The sequence below is a fragment of the Zonotrichia albicollis genome, chromosome 1 (assembly GCF_047830755.1).
Source record: "Zonotrichia albicollis isolate bZonAlb1 chromosome 1, bZonAlb1.hap1, whole genome shotgun sequence".
NCBI classification, from domain to species: domain Eukaryota; kingdom Metazoa; phylum Chordata; class Aves; order Passeriformes; family Passerellidae; genus Zonotrichia; species Zonotrichia albicollis.
Window position 1 is genome coordinate 56,503,031 of NC_133819.1, and position 17,636 is coordinate 56,520,666.

General features: G+C 40.1%; 1 protein-coding gene across 3 annotated transcripts in view; it reads left to right on the plus strand.

Moving 5' to 3' along the window:
- The first annotated feature begins 774 nt into the window (after positions 1-774).
- The window catches only part of ADCY1 (adenylate cyclase 1), a 162,882-nt gene continuing 146,020 nt past the window's right edge, over positions 775-17,636 (plus strand). Inside the window, exon 1 of one of the 3 annotated variants that reach the window (XR_012580535.1) lies at positions 775-2,310. Coding sequence is in view for 2 of the 3 variants with exons in the window: in XM_026793409.2 (XP_026649210.1) it covers positions 1,642-2,310 (669 nt within the window). In the remaining variant the exon portion in view is untranslated. The remainder of the gene's footprint in view (positions 2,311-17,636) is intronic. The other 2 variants (XM_026793409.2, XM_005487018.4) reach the window with 2 other exon arrangements.

Genomic DNA, 17,636 nt, shown 5'->3' on the forward strand with positions numbered 1-17,636 from the left:
AGGATTTTTGCTTTGATTCTGGTAAGCATCCCTGCCCTGCCTTTCAAAAGCCAATTTTTCACAACCTTAGTTTTCTATTTTGACATTTTCCTAGACTTGAATCTTACAAATGCTTGACCCAACCAAAAAAAAAAAAAAAAAAGGTGTCCTTTCCCTACTCTATGGTGAGTTTGAAATCAGTCTCATAATCCCAAAATTAGATGCAATGATTACAAAAAAGCATATTTCAGTGCATTCTTTTGTGACAACTTGGTAATAGTATCTGATAGCAGCATTATAGGCAGAAATAGAGGATTTTTCTTTCAAAACAACAGATTCAAATTCCTGATGAGGCACAAAGTACAATTTTGAGTGGGGTGATATTCAACTGTCATAAAAGTAATCCTCCACAGCCACTGATTGATTTGTACTACCAGACAGGCAGAAGCGTTCATAGAAGTGTGTTATCTTGAAAATTTTCTCATTCACTACACCACTTTCTCCCTCTGTTCCAGAGCTAGGCAAAAACAAGAAACATGAAAATGAGATTCATTCAATCAGATATGACTTTATTTCTGAAAGGAAACATCTATATAAACATCTATATATTTATATATTTATGTATTTTCAAATGTATTTATATTGACATGTACTTCTACATCTTTATATGTAGATTTTGCATATTTTTATACACACACAGACACACACACACCCATTCATGTGTGCATATATGTATGTATGTATGTGTGTGTGTACATCTCTCTATATGTATGTGCCTATGTATCTATACATATACGAGCAGCTGCCAGGAGAGGCGGGCAGCGCGGGGCTGCAAGCCATCAGCCGGTGCCGGACGCACCCGCAGGGCCGGGCGAGCCCCGGGGAAAGGCCGGGCGCTGTGTAGGGGCCGCTCGGCCGCTCCCGAGTCGCGGAGCCCCGGCGGGGACGTGTCCGGCTTCCCAAGCGATCGGCGCGCAGGCGCCTCTCAATCCCCAGCTCCGGTGAGATGCTCTCGGACCTGAGAAGGGGAATCGCCTTCCCATTCCCTGCCTGCTGCTTTCTTTCCGGCTCCTCTGCAGCACTTTTCCTCCACATCCCTGGCTCGGATTAATTTTTTTTTCCTCCTAGAGGCTGTTTTATTTTTTAATATTGCCCATCTTACGGGAGCCCGTTTGCTTTCCTCTGTAGCTCCCGCTCCCCAAAATAGCATTATCTGAAGGGAAAGCCGCCTGTTGATTATCTCCGTCTCCCCTTTTCTGAGCTTCCACCCACCCTTTGCCCCCACCCCTCCCTCTGTTTGATTCCAAACCTTTGGGTGGTGTTTTGGTGTCATTAGGAGATTAGCATCCCTGGAGCTCCAGGGGAGGAGGAGGAGTAGGAGGAGGAGGAGGGTGGAGGAGAAAGCAAGACTGCAGGCAGGAAGGTTGGCACATTAACGCGAGTGAGACTCTCCTCCCGCCGTCCCAGCCACCCCCGGCTCCTGGGTGGCAGCGGAGGGGACGGCTGCCGGCGCGGGCTGCGGACGGCGGCTGCGGGAGTGCCCGGGACCCGCGCCCGCGGAGCGGCCGCGGCTCCTGAGCGCAGCCCCCCTCTCTTTTATGAACAGCGAGGCGGCAAAGAGGCAACGGGGGACACCTGGAGGAGCATTTCTTGCCCGGGTTTATGAATGGCACTGACATGGAGGAAATACCGTTTCAGAAAGTCAAGACCAAGAGGAAGAAGTGCTGCCACTGCTGCTGCTCCCCGCCGGCTGCCGCGGCGTCGGGAGCGGGAGCCGGGTTAGGGGACCCCCCTCCCTTGCTGCTGCTGGATGCCATCGCCTGCGAGGATGAGTTTGACTGCAAGGAGCTGGAGGCTCTCTTCCAGAGCTACAACCTGAAGCTGGAGCAGACGTCCACCCTCAAGGCGCTGGCCGTCCTCATCGTGCTCACCGCCAGCCTAGCCCTGGTGGAGCTGCTCTCCGGCCCCAGCCTGACCATCTCCAAAGGTTCGCACCCGGTGCACTGCATCATCTTCCTCTCCCTTTTCATCGTCACTAATGTCAAGTACCTGCAGGTCACCCAGCTGCAGCAGATCGTCAAGCTCACCTTGCTCTTCAGCTTCACCTTCTCCTTCCTCTGCTGCCCCTTCTCTCTCGGCGCCTACGGCATGGAGCCTCCCAGCGCCCCCGAGCAGGGCATGTGGCAGCTCATGCTGGTAACCTTCGTCTCCTACTCACTGCTTCCCGTCCGGACGCTGCTGGCCATCGTCTTCGGGCTGGTGGTGTCCGTCTCCCACCTCATCGTCACCGCCACCTCCGTCAGTGCCAAGCGGCAGCGGATCTGGAGGACGGTGAGAGAGGCTGGGCCGGGCCGGGTCGGGCGCTGCAGCACCGCAGAGCCGCGCGGTGCTGGCCCGCCGGGGGGAGGGAGAGCGGAGGGGCGCGGAGCGGCTCCGGGACCCCCGCGCATCCTGCGACCGAGGAGCGCCCCGGCGGTCCCCGGCCGGGAAGGGGCGAGCGCGCACCTGTGCCTCAGGGTTTGTGTCTGTAGTTCCCGAAAGTTTCCTGGAGGCAGGGGGGTATAGGGCGGCTCTGGGGAGACGGAACCTCTCGGCTTTGTCTCTCTCTCCAAGGAAAACCGGGGACAGGGCAGGGAAGGCAGCGCTACCCTGTGCCCGATCATGGGGCAAGTTCAGAGCATCGCATGCACAGTCAGTGCAACACAGAGCGCACCAGCAACATCACCTGGCTCTGTACAAACTTGGCACTGACAATAAGCTGCGTGTGGTAATAACACCTCCACCGAGCTGGATCGTATCCTCGCTGTCTGTCTCAGCCGTGAGCCGTTCGTGCCTATACACAGCCCATCTGCGGGGGTGGGGAGGGCTCTGAGAAAACGATTTGAAATAGGTGCGACACTCAGAATGGGAACCCCGCCTCGCTGCTCTCCCAGAAAGCGGGGCATTCCCCCTTCAGCTTCCCCAGGGCAGCTGCTGCCCTCTTTCCACAGACATTACCTGCTGTGGCAGTGAACTTCCTAGAGATTCCCCTTCCCCTTTGAATTAATCCAACAAAACCTCCCTCTGCAGCAAGCATCTTTAGAAACGTGCTGCTGCACTCTCCCCTCCTCCCCCGAGGAGCTATTTATATCCCTGCAGGGCTTTTTCCGGCTCTCGTGGCCTGATGGGCCGCACTGGCAGGGGGAGGAGGATGAGGAGATGCGCGTATAGGAAACGTGGGGGCTGGCACTCGGGGTTTGCCACTGAAGGCTCTATTATCTGGTGCGTGTGAACCACTGGGAGAGAGGAATTGGAAAATTTTTGTGTCCTTCCTTGAGTGAATTGATTATGCCTGCCCTCAGGAGAAGCACACGGCTTCTGTCGTCCAGATTGTTGTTAAACTGCAATTTAATGTATAATTGAAGTACTTAGTACATTACTTCGGCAAAATGCTGGTATTATTCTCCATAAGTGCTGTGATGCTAGGACGTACACAGTTGACATGGGCATAAATACAGCAGGATTGTAAACCTTTGTGCCCAGAACTGTAAATTCCTGGATCCTTCTTCAGTGCTCACACAGACACACACACCCCAGCGTGACATGCACACACAGAACAGAGATACATAGGGACAATCACTGAGTAGGGTTACTGAGACAAACAGGATTATTGATGGCTTCACGCTGCTGAGCTGGTGGACAAAATAAATTGTATATTTTGAAGGGGAAGAGAGAGATAAGCTGAGCTTTATGATTTACCCAGATAATCTGATGGTCTATTTTTAAATATGTGATTTAGAGTTTCCATGGGAGGGAGAGCTGATAAAATGCAGGAGCACTGAGAGAAGCATTCCTAAAAAGCATCTGGAAGGATGTTAAAAACACTAGAATATTCTTTTTGAATAGGGCTGAAGATAGCTCTTTTTTCTGAAGCACCAATTAGTCCTTATGGGAGTCCAGTCTATCCTGGCTGCCCTGACACACAGACAGACTTTCCTTGATGCCAAGCTGCAGCTCAGTGTGGCATCTGCTCTTCTAGATGAGTAGCATAAAGAAGATGACAATAATGTCTGCTCACTAAATTATCTAACCAAGGTCGTGAATGTAAAACGTTTTGAAAAGAAAAAATCTTCTGGCTCTATCCTTTCACGCTCGTTTAACTCAGTTATTCATCAGGCAAGAGACTGGCTTGAAAATGCATAGAAATAGCTGACTAAGATCTGATGTAACATATCTATGTTTCTTCCTCATCACCATTTTCCCCAGCTAGAGTAATTTCAGTGGTTTATATGCAGTCCCTGAAGCAGTATTCTTTACTGATAACAGGAGGCAGAAACCAGCTCAGAGTCAAGCAATAGAGTTGATCTGTGAACTTGTGACACACAAAAATGCACACTGATTTGTGGCATATTGGCAATGAATGAGTCTCTTGACTTGAAGGCCATCTCCATGTATGAAAGGGACTTTTCCCTTACAAAGAAGTTTTTTTCTTTTCCAAAGAACAACTTTGCAATGATTGGAAGTCTAAAGAGATGTAAAGGCTGCATCATCTGAATTTTATTTGCTTGGCCTGAGAGTAGCTGAGCCTTTTTTTGTAAGGGCTAGAGTGGACTTCTCCTCATGACTGGGATCTGCTTCCCAGACACTAGATATTACCATGATGGCTCCCTTGCCTATAGACACAGCATGCCGTTGATATGTCAGGGAAGCAGGACTGCTCTATGCAGAGCTGCAATAGCATGAAAGGCTCTGCTCTCTCTCCCAACGCCTTGCTCCCTAGCCCCAAACAAGTTGATTAATTTAAATTTTTAAACAGATATCTGAAGTACCTGAAAATGCAGAAAGGCCCGCACCAATCACTGAGATTGATATCCTGTTAAACACCTCTTTGATTTTTTTGTGATTCGGGCAGGGAACCAACTTGGGAATAAATTTTATTTTTGTTTAGCCTGAGCTTTAGGAGACTGCAGATCTAGTAATCTTCCATTGACATTAAACTGGAAATTGGTCAGCACAACCAAATAATTCATATTGTTCCAAGTTCAACCCATTAAAAAACAGGCATAGCTAAGTTAAGGGATTTTTCCCAAAGTGAGCTTTTAGATATGCATCATCTATTTCACGAAGTCTGAGGAATCTCCGTTTGCAAATCTCTGAATGCCAAAAGCTTCACCAACTTCAATAGTGACAGATCAGAGAGTGCCCCATGGCATGCTTAAGACATGCTGTCTTTTAAATGTACAAATTCTCTACATAGTAAAACCAATGCTCATTTTGGCAGAAGTTTGTCATGACTTCTATTGAGTAAAGCACATTTATTTTGCAAGTGATAGTTTTCTGGCAGCACAGTATTGTCTGTGGAGATTATGCCATGCCATGCCATGCCATGCCATGCCATGCCATGCCAGAGGTGAGGCATAGGTATGTATAAAGGCAAAAGGAGAGCAGGAAAGCAAGTACACGGAGGTAATGAGAGTCAGGGGAGTAATGTGGCAGAACTTGAGCTTAACCTTTCCCCTCAGTAAGTGTTTTGTTCATTAAATGAAAGGTTCCAATCTACTAATATGTCCTGCTCATTTCTATAAATAGAAATATAGTAATAGATTATATATATATAAATAAGTGCAATATAAAAATATGCAAAGTACTTGGGGGCAACCTTGATCCCATATGGGATCATGTCAAAGACATGCTGACTTCACAGCTGATATTGCATGTCTTTTCTGACATTGTGATAAGGACATAAGTGCTGTATATAACCAGTAGTATATTGATCATGTCACTTGGACTCTTTCCTTTCCTTCAGAATCATGGAACAAAATACTCCTGTCATATAAGGTGACAATGTATCCACAGATGGCTGAACTTACAACTGAAGTTTTAAAAACTTGGACTTCTCTCTCCTTTTTTCTTTCTTCTTTTTTTCCCCCTCTACACATTCCAGGTATATGTGTGGTGCTACAGAGCCCTTACAGAAATAGAGAATTCTGCCCAAAGGATCTTAATATAATTTTTATAGTAATGCAGTGTGTAGGTGTTAAAGACATGAGGACCAGATGGGGTAAGGAAGGCAAAGGCTGTTCATAGAAATTACTCAGTGGTGGCATATGCACCGTTTCATGTCTTAACATTAAATAACTTTTTTTGGCCCTCTAAATATTTTAGGTCCCTTTTTAAAAAAATATATTTTTATTTCCAGAAAATTAAAAACCAAATCATACACCACCAAAGCACCCTAACACATCACTGAAGTCTTTGGGAAAGAGCAAATCTTTCAGAAGAAAACCCAGAATTACAGCATGAGTAACAAAGAGCAGAAGAAAGAATAGTGCTCTCATAAACTAACACAAATTTTTTTTCAGAATTGTGGTGAAACAAATGTAGGTTTCAGTTGATTTTTTTGGGTGTGTGGTTTTTTTGTTAGATTTTCTTTTTTGGCCTGCGTTAAAACTGATTTTATGCATATATTTATTTGCATGCATGATAGCACTTTTATTGATTCAGAAAGTACCAAAATCTTAGCTGAAATTAGATAGACTGTGTAAAGGATAATGGGGGAAATTGGTATTATTTATTTTAAATAATTAATTTATTACTTAAAAGTTTATTTTATAATCTTAACTATTTGCAGGTTAGTGTGATAATATTATAGAATATCACAAGGAATTGTTATGCCAAACTTAATCTTATTTGTGCTAATGTTTAAAAGAAAATTAATGAACACATTGCTGGCAGAACTGTTAATCTCCGCACCTTTGTCTCTCACATAGAAGGCAGAGTTTAGTAGCCTAACAAAAGCACTTGTGAATCAAAGACAGCTCAGCTCCATTGTCATTATTATTCAGTGCAAAATTCTGGTTTTCTCCTTCATGCATATAAAACACTGGCGAGGGACTCTACTAGTTCAGTCTTTGTGATGCTTTTCAAATACTAGTATCAAGAATAGATCTAGAATTCTATTATCTGTAATATTCTCTAGAATTCAAGCATACCTATCCACTACCAATCTGTCTGAATTCACTATTTTCCTCCCTTTCCAAAGATAGGGAATACTGTTTTAAGAGTTTCTCAATATCTGTGTGTAACTCTAATTTTCACTTCATATTTAGTCCATATTGAAAGATTGTTAAAAGTTTTGGGAGGGGGTTGGGGTTTTTACTCCTTTCTAATCAAAGTGGTATCTTAATTTGTGGCATAGGCTTTGCCAGGTCTTGACCACAGCAATTTTATCTAGGGGTTGAAGTGTAGGATTTTCTATGGAATGTAGCGTTCAGGATCTTTTTCCACATAGAGATTAATATGCTCTTGAATTCCTGAGTCTGCAGATGCTGGCACTGCCACTCTTTGTGGGTTTCCAAAAAATTAACAGCATGCTGATGGTTCTGCATGCTTGAGAAACAAGAAGCCTTGTCGAGAATCATGTGACTTGGAGACATAGTCAATAACAGTTTATCTGAGAAGTTTAGTTGTTATTAGTAGGCAAGATCCCATCATTACTGAAGAAAAAGAGGGCTTCTATCCAAAAAAGTATTCAAAAAAAATTAAAAAAACAGCTAATATTGTTATATACTCAGTTACTACCTACTTTCTTTGATGTTAGGCTCTCCCTTCTGCTTCTCCAACTTCTAAGGGTGGTGTGTTTCATTCTGCTGGAAATGTTGCCTACATTGGCAGCATCTGGAGTCTTTCACAGGAAGGAAGGGCATGTTCATGCTAATGTTGATATAGTCATTTCTCTTCCTTTGTTGTTCTACAGCTCCATGTTTCATCCAAAATTTTAAAATGGTTTTCCTTTATATATGCCAAATACTTGCTCTTTGTTCTCTTTGTTTCAACTAATACCAGATCTGGCTATCTCCATGTGCACATTTCTTTAGCTGACCATGGGGGACTCTTTTTTTATAGCTGTAGGTGTTGTCTTCTACGCTGCACCTTTTGTAATACCATGCTTGTACCTCCTGGGTCTCCCCTTCTCAAGGTTTGTACTGCGTTTCCATGGCCTATATTTCTGCATAGTACAGTTTTGTTATGTTTAAGTCATAAAACTGTTGTGCTAACATACAAAGATAAGCAAAAGTAACATAAATGAACTATACAGATCTGGTCAACAAGGTAAAAATGTTTAAACCAAGTAAAACAATGTGTGCAGAAGTTAAAAAAAAAAAACTCAGCCTGAAAAGTCCAAACTTTTAGCCCAGAAAAAGCCTGACATGTCTCAGTTTGGAGGCCTTGCAAAGTTAGTGCATAACTTATAGCTTTTTATATAGCAGTGGCAATAGAGTAAGAACAAGGCAATACAGTACTACAGCGCTATATTGTTGCATTCCTTTTGTGTGGTTTAGACTGTCTCCACATGTATTACTACTGCTATTATTTTACTGTTATTAAAGTGAGCCCAAGGGTGTTTTCATTTCAAAATGGTAAAATGTTGTTGCCTAGACCCTAGTTTATAGCAAAACATCGCATGTAATGTTAGTCATTATGAACTGTATTTAATTTACATGCTTACTCTGTGGAAAAGTAGTTTTCACAAAGTGTTCAGCGTTTGTGCAGCTTTGAGCTCAGGGACTGCCAAATTGGGGTTAAAGATTTTTGGTGGTTCTATGGGATAAGATATCAAGAATTTCTACTCCTTTCTTCCTTAATTTCTTTTTTCCTGAACATGTAATTTTGGATATATTCAGAGCTAAACTTCTATGAGAAAATGTTAATTGTAGGGAGTAGTTGCTCTTGATATGTTCTGCCATTCAGGCTTCTAAGCATTTTCCCAATTTTGTTTTACCAAGTTATTAGCATAGTGCAATGCTTTTCTAGACAGAACCAGTGTAATATAACAACTAGGTAGTGCAGATTTCAATTTCTTTTCATCTCCTTTAAGCACAGCCATGAATGTGTGCTTGTCTGTGCATGGGCCTTATGAACTAGGGCAGAAATATTCTTTCTAGCGTCTTATCTCATTCAGTCAGTTTCAATGCAGTGTATTTCTTCTCTTGCCATTCCAGAAAACATTAGCTCACATAAAATAATGTTTTCTGTCTATCATGGTTAGTTATGGTCTTTAACTTTCTCAGATGCAAAAGGCCATATATTCCTCGCTTTACATCTCTTTTCTGTTACCATAAGGTGGTACAAACATAACTAAATGCAGGTGACATGTATGGAACACCAGAGAAGAGCCAGAAAAGCATTGTTTCTTGTTCCTTGTAAGCTCTTGGTGGTGTCAAGATGGAATAATTGTTAGAAAGTCTACTATGAATGTGGAAAAGGCACAGCTTCACACAGACTTCATGTTCTGATTAATTCATAATGTTATAAGAAAATTTCATCTAGGACTTGAAATGTTTGTGTTTTATGACAGAAAGGACTCAGGTAGTATTAACTCCTGTAAGACCCTTGCTGTTGGGAAGGTGAGGAAAGAGTGCCAGCAGAAGAGACTGATCCAAGTTTTGGAGCTGAGCTTTGTCTTTGGCAGATGGATGGATGGGTATGAGAGACTATCAATGAGTAGAATGAAATTTTTTTTTCTTGTTTTCAAAATTTCCAAAATATATGATTTTCTTTCTTACTTTCTTCCTCTGGGGGAACTTTTCATGGATGAAATTTGCTTTGCTTCAAATTTTTAAGATACATACCTACAGGAATACGAGGAAACAGCATAGTTACTGCTTGGTCCAGCTGTTTATAGTCTGCATGAATTTACCACAAGTTGATTCCTGAAATAAAATCACCAAGCACTTTATATATACAGAAAAGCTGTTTTCTCCATCAGTATTTGAAATAGTGAAAAACCCCAAAAATGTGGATCTAGTGTGTGGCTCTAATGTGAGCAATAAGGTGCAAAAAACCCTCAAGAAAGACAGTTACTTCTTTAGATGTGGTTCAGGAACTACAGAAATCCTTTTTCATCCAGACATGGGTGTTGAAGAAATGTGTGGCTAGTGTGAAAAATTTTACAGAGCAATATTTCACTTTTAACATCACCTTTCATATATTTGTTCTGAAGCAAGATGTTAATTATTGGGTTCAAATATTTGTGCATACTCTGGTACAACTTCAACATAATTAACTTTTTAAAGTGGTTAGCACATAAAAATAAGGAGTGCTTAACTTGGCTGTTGTGGGTTTTTTTTCAAAGGTTGCTCATTCAAGCACTACAGTGTACAAATGTCTGTCAATTGCCATAAATCTGCTTATGATTACCTCTTAGAAGATGAAAGCAATTATCCATCCATACGAAATTAGAAAATGAAATAACACTAATAAACACAGTTTTAAAAATAGATATACATAAAATATATCCTTAATTTGAGTATCATCAGGCTGAAAAATAATATTTTGCTTGAGCAGGACTTATGAAGTTTGTTCACAAGAAGTTGAAAAGAGGCCTATGCCTTCTAAGGACTTTCTTTTTTTCTTTCTTTCTTTCTTTCTTTCTTTCTTTCTGCAAAATTTATTTTGAGGTAAATTGATCACTATTTCACTGCTCATTTAAAGGTGGAGGATGTTGGACTGAACCTCATTTCACTTTTAAATGCCAAAAACTATCTTGGTGGATTTCAGGGAGATTACCTGATGTGTCAAAAATTCTCCTTGCCTGTAATAATTTCTTCCCAGGATGTTTTAACTAAACAGGTACATCATTTAATGGGAACTGTATAAAAAGTCAATACCTGCTTGTTTGTGAAATGACATGGAAGTAGTAATGGTGTATAAAGTTCTGACCAAACAAGCATGCAAGAGACAGAAGCTCTACCAGGACCAAATTTCCGCTGTTGCAGGTTGTCTTTGGAGTCTGCTCTGCAGAATCCTGGTCACTGCTGTTATGGCTGTCAAAGATTTGAGTGCTACTCTCACCTGGTATTATGGATCCCAGAGCTGTGGTGCTATGCTCTGGAAAGTGCTATGCTCATTAACATCCTGTGTGATTCCTGGTACTCCACCCTGCAAGCTGTTATGCAGATCTCTCTGCTGATCCATGCTGGTTTAGTGTAAATCAGCTGTCACTGCAGGGGCTCTGGGAGTTGAACCCTATTTTAAGTTCATAGTTGGATTAGCTATGATGAATGCTCTGTCATTCCTATATGCTTTGAAATATAAGGAATAATACTGTTTTTCAAAACAGAGGAACAAACTGAGCCCTATCTCTATGTTCAGCATGTGAGTTTCCTCTTTACCAATTATGTAAATGACAGTGGTGAATGATAGATACTTGAGTTCCCCCAGATGGAAAGATTACAGCAGCTTATTTGGCCTTCTCCATGCAGCTCTCTCTATTTTAGGCAGCAGTAGATTGAGGAGATTGCAGCTGAGTTAATTTGCTTCATCTGTTAGTCAAAATAAACTGCTTTATCAATAGTCCACTTCTTCTTGCTTGCACTATTGAAAACCGTAGTCTGGTATTTGCCTTTGAAGAGACCACAGCCTGAAGAGGGTTTCCTATTCTAAACTGACCTTCACAATACTGATTGGTGTTAACACAGTGACTGAAATACTTTGGTGGGAGAGCAGTGTGATTTTCCACCTGAGACTGCATATTCTCCTTATAACAGTTTCTGGTGTATCCATCAGTGAAAAGGATAGTGATGTTTAAGAGGAAAAAGTGGGCATAATTTTCTGGATTTTCTTAGCTTGCCTATTGGCAATGAAAAATGTAATTTTCTTACTCTTGAGTCTTAGAAGAATACTCTGAAAAAATTAACCGTTTCTATTTTACAGTTGGGATGAACAGAAATACTGAAATGGGCAATGTCCACTTGTAAAGCTATGAATTATTCTCTGTCTTTAAAGTGATCTAGTGTATCATCAGAGAATTTAATTTTTTTTTTGCTTGCTTGCTTTTTTTCTTTTCCTGCTGATGCTGTTTTGCAAGCCATCCTTGTCAGGTTTTTGCTGATTACTGTAGTTCTTGGTGCAGTAGTCTCTACTGAATTTCCCCCAAAAAGCAGCATCATCCAGATGCAAAAAAGAGAACATCCTTCTGGGAGGCAGATTTCTGCAGAAAGGAGAACGATCTTTCCTAATTCCCCTAAAGGTACACAATATTCAGCCCCAAGAGAGACCTCTTGTCCATTACTGAGTCTGCAGTCATGCACCTTTCTTCCAAATCTCTTTGCCATCATTTGCAGAAGTCCCATTTCTTCAGCACAATTATATAATGAAAAACTGAGCTTAGCTACTGATCATAAAGGTTCTTCATTCTCTTGGGATGAAGATGTATTACCTAAAGTTGGGAGAAATTGTCTTTCCTACAAAATGTCTTACATGCCCCTGAAGATGTCTTTGAAGTTTACTAAGACTTTCTGGTCCTCTTTAAATGTAAGGATTTGACATATAAATAAACCATTACCTAACATTCTCAAAGAAATTCTCTTCACAGGAATATATCAGCTATCTCAACTCCTTTTCGCTTGTGTGTGATAGTTGCTGCCATTCCACCCATAAAAATAGAAAAAACTGAAAAATAAAAGATTTACAGCTACTTTGTACAACTGAAAACATTTTCCTGAAGTTGTAATTTTAAAAAAAAATGCATTTCTAAAGCTGATATACTGCTGAGTTTCAGTAATCTTTCTGTGAGCAATCCTATAAGGAGACGACTCTATTGAATGGTGCAAACCTTGGAAAAGATTTTTTTTTTCTTCTTTATTGCAACTGGGGTTCAAGAGTGGAGGTGTATGAGGGAATTGTCTTCTCTTCTTTAGAGCCATATTTCAGATTTAGGTTTGTAAAGTTCAAGTTTCTTTAGTATCTAAAGATATTTTGATGATGTGCCAAAATGTGTAAGAAAGACTGATGCCAGTAGTCCAGTTTCTGATATGAAAATATGAGTTATTTATATATCTTCACTGTTGGTAACTCAGCAAGCCTGGCAAACTTAAAGTTGTTTCCTTGGTCTGTGGGCAAACACAAATGTTGTTTTGCTTAGATTGCTTGTGAGGTAATAGGTATGTCTTATGTGGAATTGCAATGGAAGTTCACAGGACCCCTGCACCATAAATTAGCATGCATAACAACAGAAAGTGAGGCAATCTACTTCCAGGGCATTATAGAGTCTGCTGCCATATTTGATTCGTAACATGTTGGGTAAATATTATTATTCTTGCAGTAGCAAAGCCACATTGATGCTAAATCAGTCCCAAAGAAACCCATGGGTTTGACTTGTCAGCAAATGCCAGCAGTGCATCATGTAAGAAGACACTGGGTAGAGTAAGAGCTAATTCTGTGTAATATGGCAATAAATGCACAGTATTTAGAGGGTGTGAGTTTTTTTCTTCAAGGAATGCTTAAGGTATCTGAAAACAAGAAGGTATAGTAGTTTGAAAGCTGGCACGAGGCAGGCTGTATGAGAGTAGAAGAAAGGAAAGCCATTAGGGGTCAGATTACTAATTCTCAAGAGAAATATTTCTCTCTGTAACATCTGAAAATATCTCAGTTGTTTTCAGAGTTGGTTAAAACATCTCCAGTTGAAAATGTTCTTAGGAATGGTGTAGATGTTAGAGGTTACTGGTGGCCTGGACATAATAATATATCACCGTATCACATAGCTATTGAAATATTAACAATTGTAGATGCCGATTGGTACTAGTCTGAGCAGTTTCTGGGTTAAACTCTGGGGAATTCCATGTGACAAAGGAGTACCATAGGAAAAGTGGGATTTAGTTAGCTTTCTCAGTCTTTGTCCAGCAGGATAGGATGTTTCATTTCTTACGCTTCTCTTGCCCTCACTAAATGAATGAATTTCTAATCTGGTATACAAAGAATGGAGGAAATTCTTATCAAGACCAAATTACTGACATGTAAATGGCTAGTAGGCGTCCATTTAACAATTAATAAACAGCAGTCTTGTTTCCACTATCCATTCTGAGGATTAATTTAGGTCTTGGACACTTTGAAATGTCAGTGTCGGTAAAACATAATGCCAAAGACAAGAAACAAACTGCATTTTGCACCAGCCTGTTAATGATGCTTTCAGCATCTGAAGCACACTGTTGCAGTGTTGGGTGCTCCAACTGTGCCAGTTTTATAGTGTATGCAAACAGAACAGGAGTTCCTTTGGCTCAAGAAAATTGCAGCACCATTCTTTACATTCAGGAGAAACATGGTGACAGACCTGGGTGCACTCACTTTCTGCACTGGGGAGCCACTCCTGTTCTAGGTCAAAGGCCAGCTTTTGGGAACGTGTCAGTCAAGCTTAGTCATGTGAGTTTTGAAACTCTGTAACACAGCCAGGTGTATGTTGTCAATACAGCCTTCTATGTTGTAACCTCTTATCTGTGTGGATGACAAAGTGGCATTGAAGTGCTAACACAGAGATGAGATAAAAGGAGAGTAATGTCCTCTGAATAGGAATCAGAAATCTCTAACAGTGAAAGACAGTGTCTAGACTTTGCCCAGACTCCAGGAATATCAGATATCTAGGGTGTAGTAGGAAGGAAGTCTCATAGATGAATGATTTGGGTTAAACAATAATTAAAAGGCCAGCTGTTTCTTTATGAGTTTCCAGAAACCAGCTTTTAACAGCCTAATTTTACTATGAATCAATATTTTAAATCATTACCACAAAAAAAGTAGTCCCATGCATGTGGATACACCCCCTTATTCACCAGTTTTTACCACGCAATAACAGTTGAATCCCTGCACTGAGTGGAGTGGGAAGCTGCTAATGTGAATTAGAACCAGCCAGTAGGATGGGCTTTCAGATGGATGCTTTCCAAAGTTATCATCGCACCTGCATGGACTTCTGTGCTGGTGGGAAGAGACTGGGAATAAGAATGAGGAATCAGTGAAAAAAAAAGGGCCAGAAATGTTTTTTTTACTGTTCTGTCAGTTTAGATCCTCATGTAACAACAGCCACATTATATTTACTGCTGCATGAATTTCAGCAGGAATAGTGTTAGCCTGAATTACATCTTCTGTCATTGCGTAAATATTATTATTCTTTTTCATGTTATTCCTAATCATGTATGCCTTAATTAGATATGGATTTTTGGAAAATACTTAAAACTGGTGTTATAGCTAAATGTTGGCTGATTTAGTATAGGTGTTGAAACAATGACTCTCTTTGATGGATCCTGGAACAACTCTAAGCTTAGGTTCCAAACCTTATTAAACTATTTGAAAACATAAATTACTATTAACAACCAAAAATCCTATTTTCTTATGTTTCAAAAACACTTGAAAAGCAATTCAAGGATCCCCCCTGAAACCATGTATATACAGTGTCACCCCAGGACATAGAGGAACCAATTTGATAAATTATACTGGAAAAAAAAAGAAGTTACATTTAAAAATGGTTAGAAGCAAACAAAATTAATTAAACAATTTGGATTCTTACTAGGTATTCTTTAAATGCCTCAAAACTTCAAAAATTGCATCAGTGTCCATAAAGAAATGGATCATTTATAACCCAGTGTGTTGGCCTCAGTGAATGAGTTGTGGAATAAGTTAGTTCTGGAGCAGGTAGTGCACCTGGTATCGAGTACCAAAGATACTATATGGAATTTTGATATGGGAAATCATTAGGCTTTGCATGTTAGCTTGGAAATGTTATGTGAATGTTTCTTTCAGAATGGACAAAAACTATCTTCTCCCCATACAAAATAGGCAGATTCTATCTTATACTCTTGCTTTGGCTATATTTCTTTCTCAATACCTGAGTTACAAAGCAGACCCTCAAAGAAGGCCTTAATTTTGATAGCACAATTATACCCTGTAATAATCTATGCTTTTCAGCACTGTTGCATCCAGTCATATCAGGAGCTGAAGATTTACAATCTATTTAAATTTGTCTTGCAATCTGTTTCAGGAAGAGGTCTTGCACAGTAATACTGCTGAACGTGTTCAAATAAAGATGTCTTGCTGCGAATTCATTGAAAGCACAAAAGAGTGCTTGCTGAAAATTAGTGATGCAGTGCTACAAAATACAATAGCACCATATCCTGAAACTAGTCTTATTTTAAAATTGTGTTTCAGGAAGATCTACTCGCTTAAGGTGCTTCTTTCCCAATGACTGTTTTCTCATTGCGGCTGAGGAAACACTAACACAAAGCAAACATGGGATTGCTCACAAACCTGATATATCAAATTCTAGGCTGAAATTCACTATATCTTATTATTATTTAATAATTGATGTTATGGTAATATCTACAAGTGTCAACTCTGATGAGCTTCTGAACTCACTACTTGCTGTCCAAGTGCAAAAGTAACAGGCAATTCCTATTGCTCTGCTAGACAGAGCAAAGAACAGGAAGAAGGCTAAGAGGAAGAGAAGTGAGATGATTTTCCAAAATTCAGAGGTCAATCAGATTAGATTGGAAATATCCTGACTTCAGCTGTAGTTGACTGGGACAAGAATTTAATAAGTAATGACATCATCTTAAGCATCATAATGCCTCCAGGAATAGTTTAAAATATTTCCATTTCCTCTGGGCTAAGCTATACTGTCATGTTTTCTTTTCAATTACTCTGACATGAAGCTTTTCTTCTGGTCTGCATGACTCGGGGCAGGATGTTCATAAAAGAGTGAGGAGTTTCATGTTACAGTTAAATGGAGCATGTTTATGAGCCACTTAATTTTTTTTTCAATGTATTTGCTTCAGTGACTTTGTTAATAACTGCATAACATGTAAATGAAAGGTTGAATTTGTTTATCCAAAGCAATGACATGATTGTACACAAGTAAGAAGAGCTATTCATCTATATATTTTCCAAAAACAATAGAATTTGCTTAATTTCATTTTTTTCTCCCTTGGAAATTACAAATATGTTTTTGAATAAATATTTATCCTGGTTCTAGAACAAAACATCCATAATTTGTACATTTTAATGGGTATCTATTATAATTCTGTACAAAATAGAGTGTGATAAAGATGAATGCCATTATGCTAGAGCATATTGTAGTTTAATTATAATAATGGTAAGAAATGTACATTAAGCAATGGAAAAACTGAAAAATTCAAATGGCCCTTAAATGCTCATTATTTTATTTTCTGTTTGTCATTTCTAAAGAATTATTAGCAGGCATTTTGGAGGCAGTGCACTGGTTTGTCTGCAGAGGATTTGGGCTTCGTTTTGTTCCACAACATATAAGAAGTGGATATAAGATGGGTGTACTTGAGAGGAAGCTTGAGGGAGTCACTGGTTAGTCAAACAAAAAAGAAGAGGCAGACTGCTCTGTAGCCCATTGCTAACAGATATAATTCCCAGGAGCAGCTTCACGAACCTTGTGAGTTAAAAGAACTCGGCCATGTACATTATAGACCTTTACCTGTGTCAGTATGCTTGGCAGCACATGGTTGAAGCCTACTTTAGCACAAAAATCAAAATTATCAAAAAGATATTAAAAGTTTGTGCTGTGAGGAATACAAGTGATTTTGTTTTATAAAACATTATGAAAAAAATACAATTTTCCTCTCTTTCTCTGGTTTCATTTGTGAAAATTTCACTGTGCTTGCTCTTTGCTATTTGAATTATACCTTTGAATATTGCAAATGGTCTGTAGCGCACAATCACCTACACAAAGACAAAGCATATTTATTCTGAAAGTTATTGAAAGAAGTATCCTGCCTGGTTTTTATTTTCTCTCTTTCCTTATTCAGTTTTTCTCTCCCAAAGGAAATGAGTCAGAGGACTCTCAATTTCTCATTCTGTCTGTCTCTTTTCCTTGTTAGTGTCTTGCA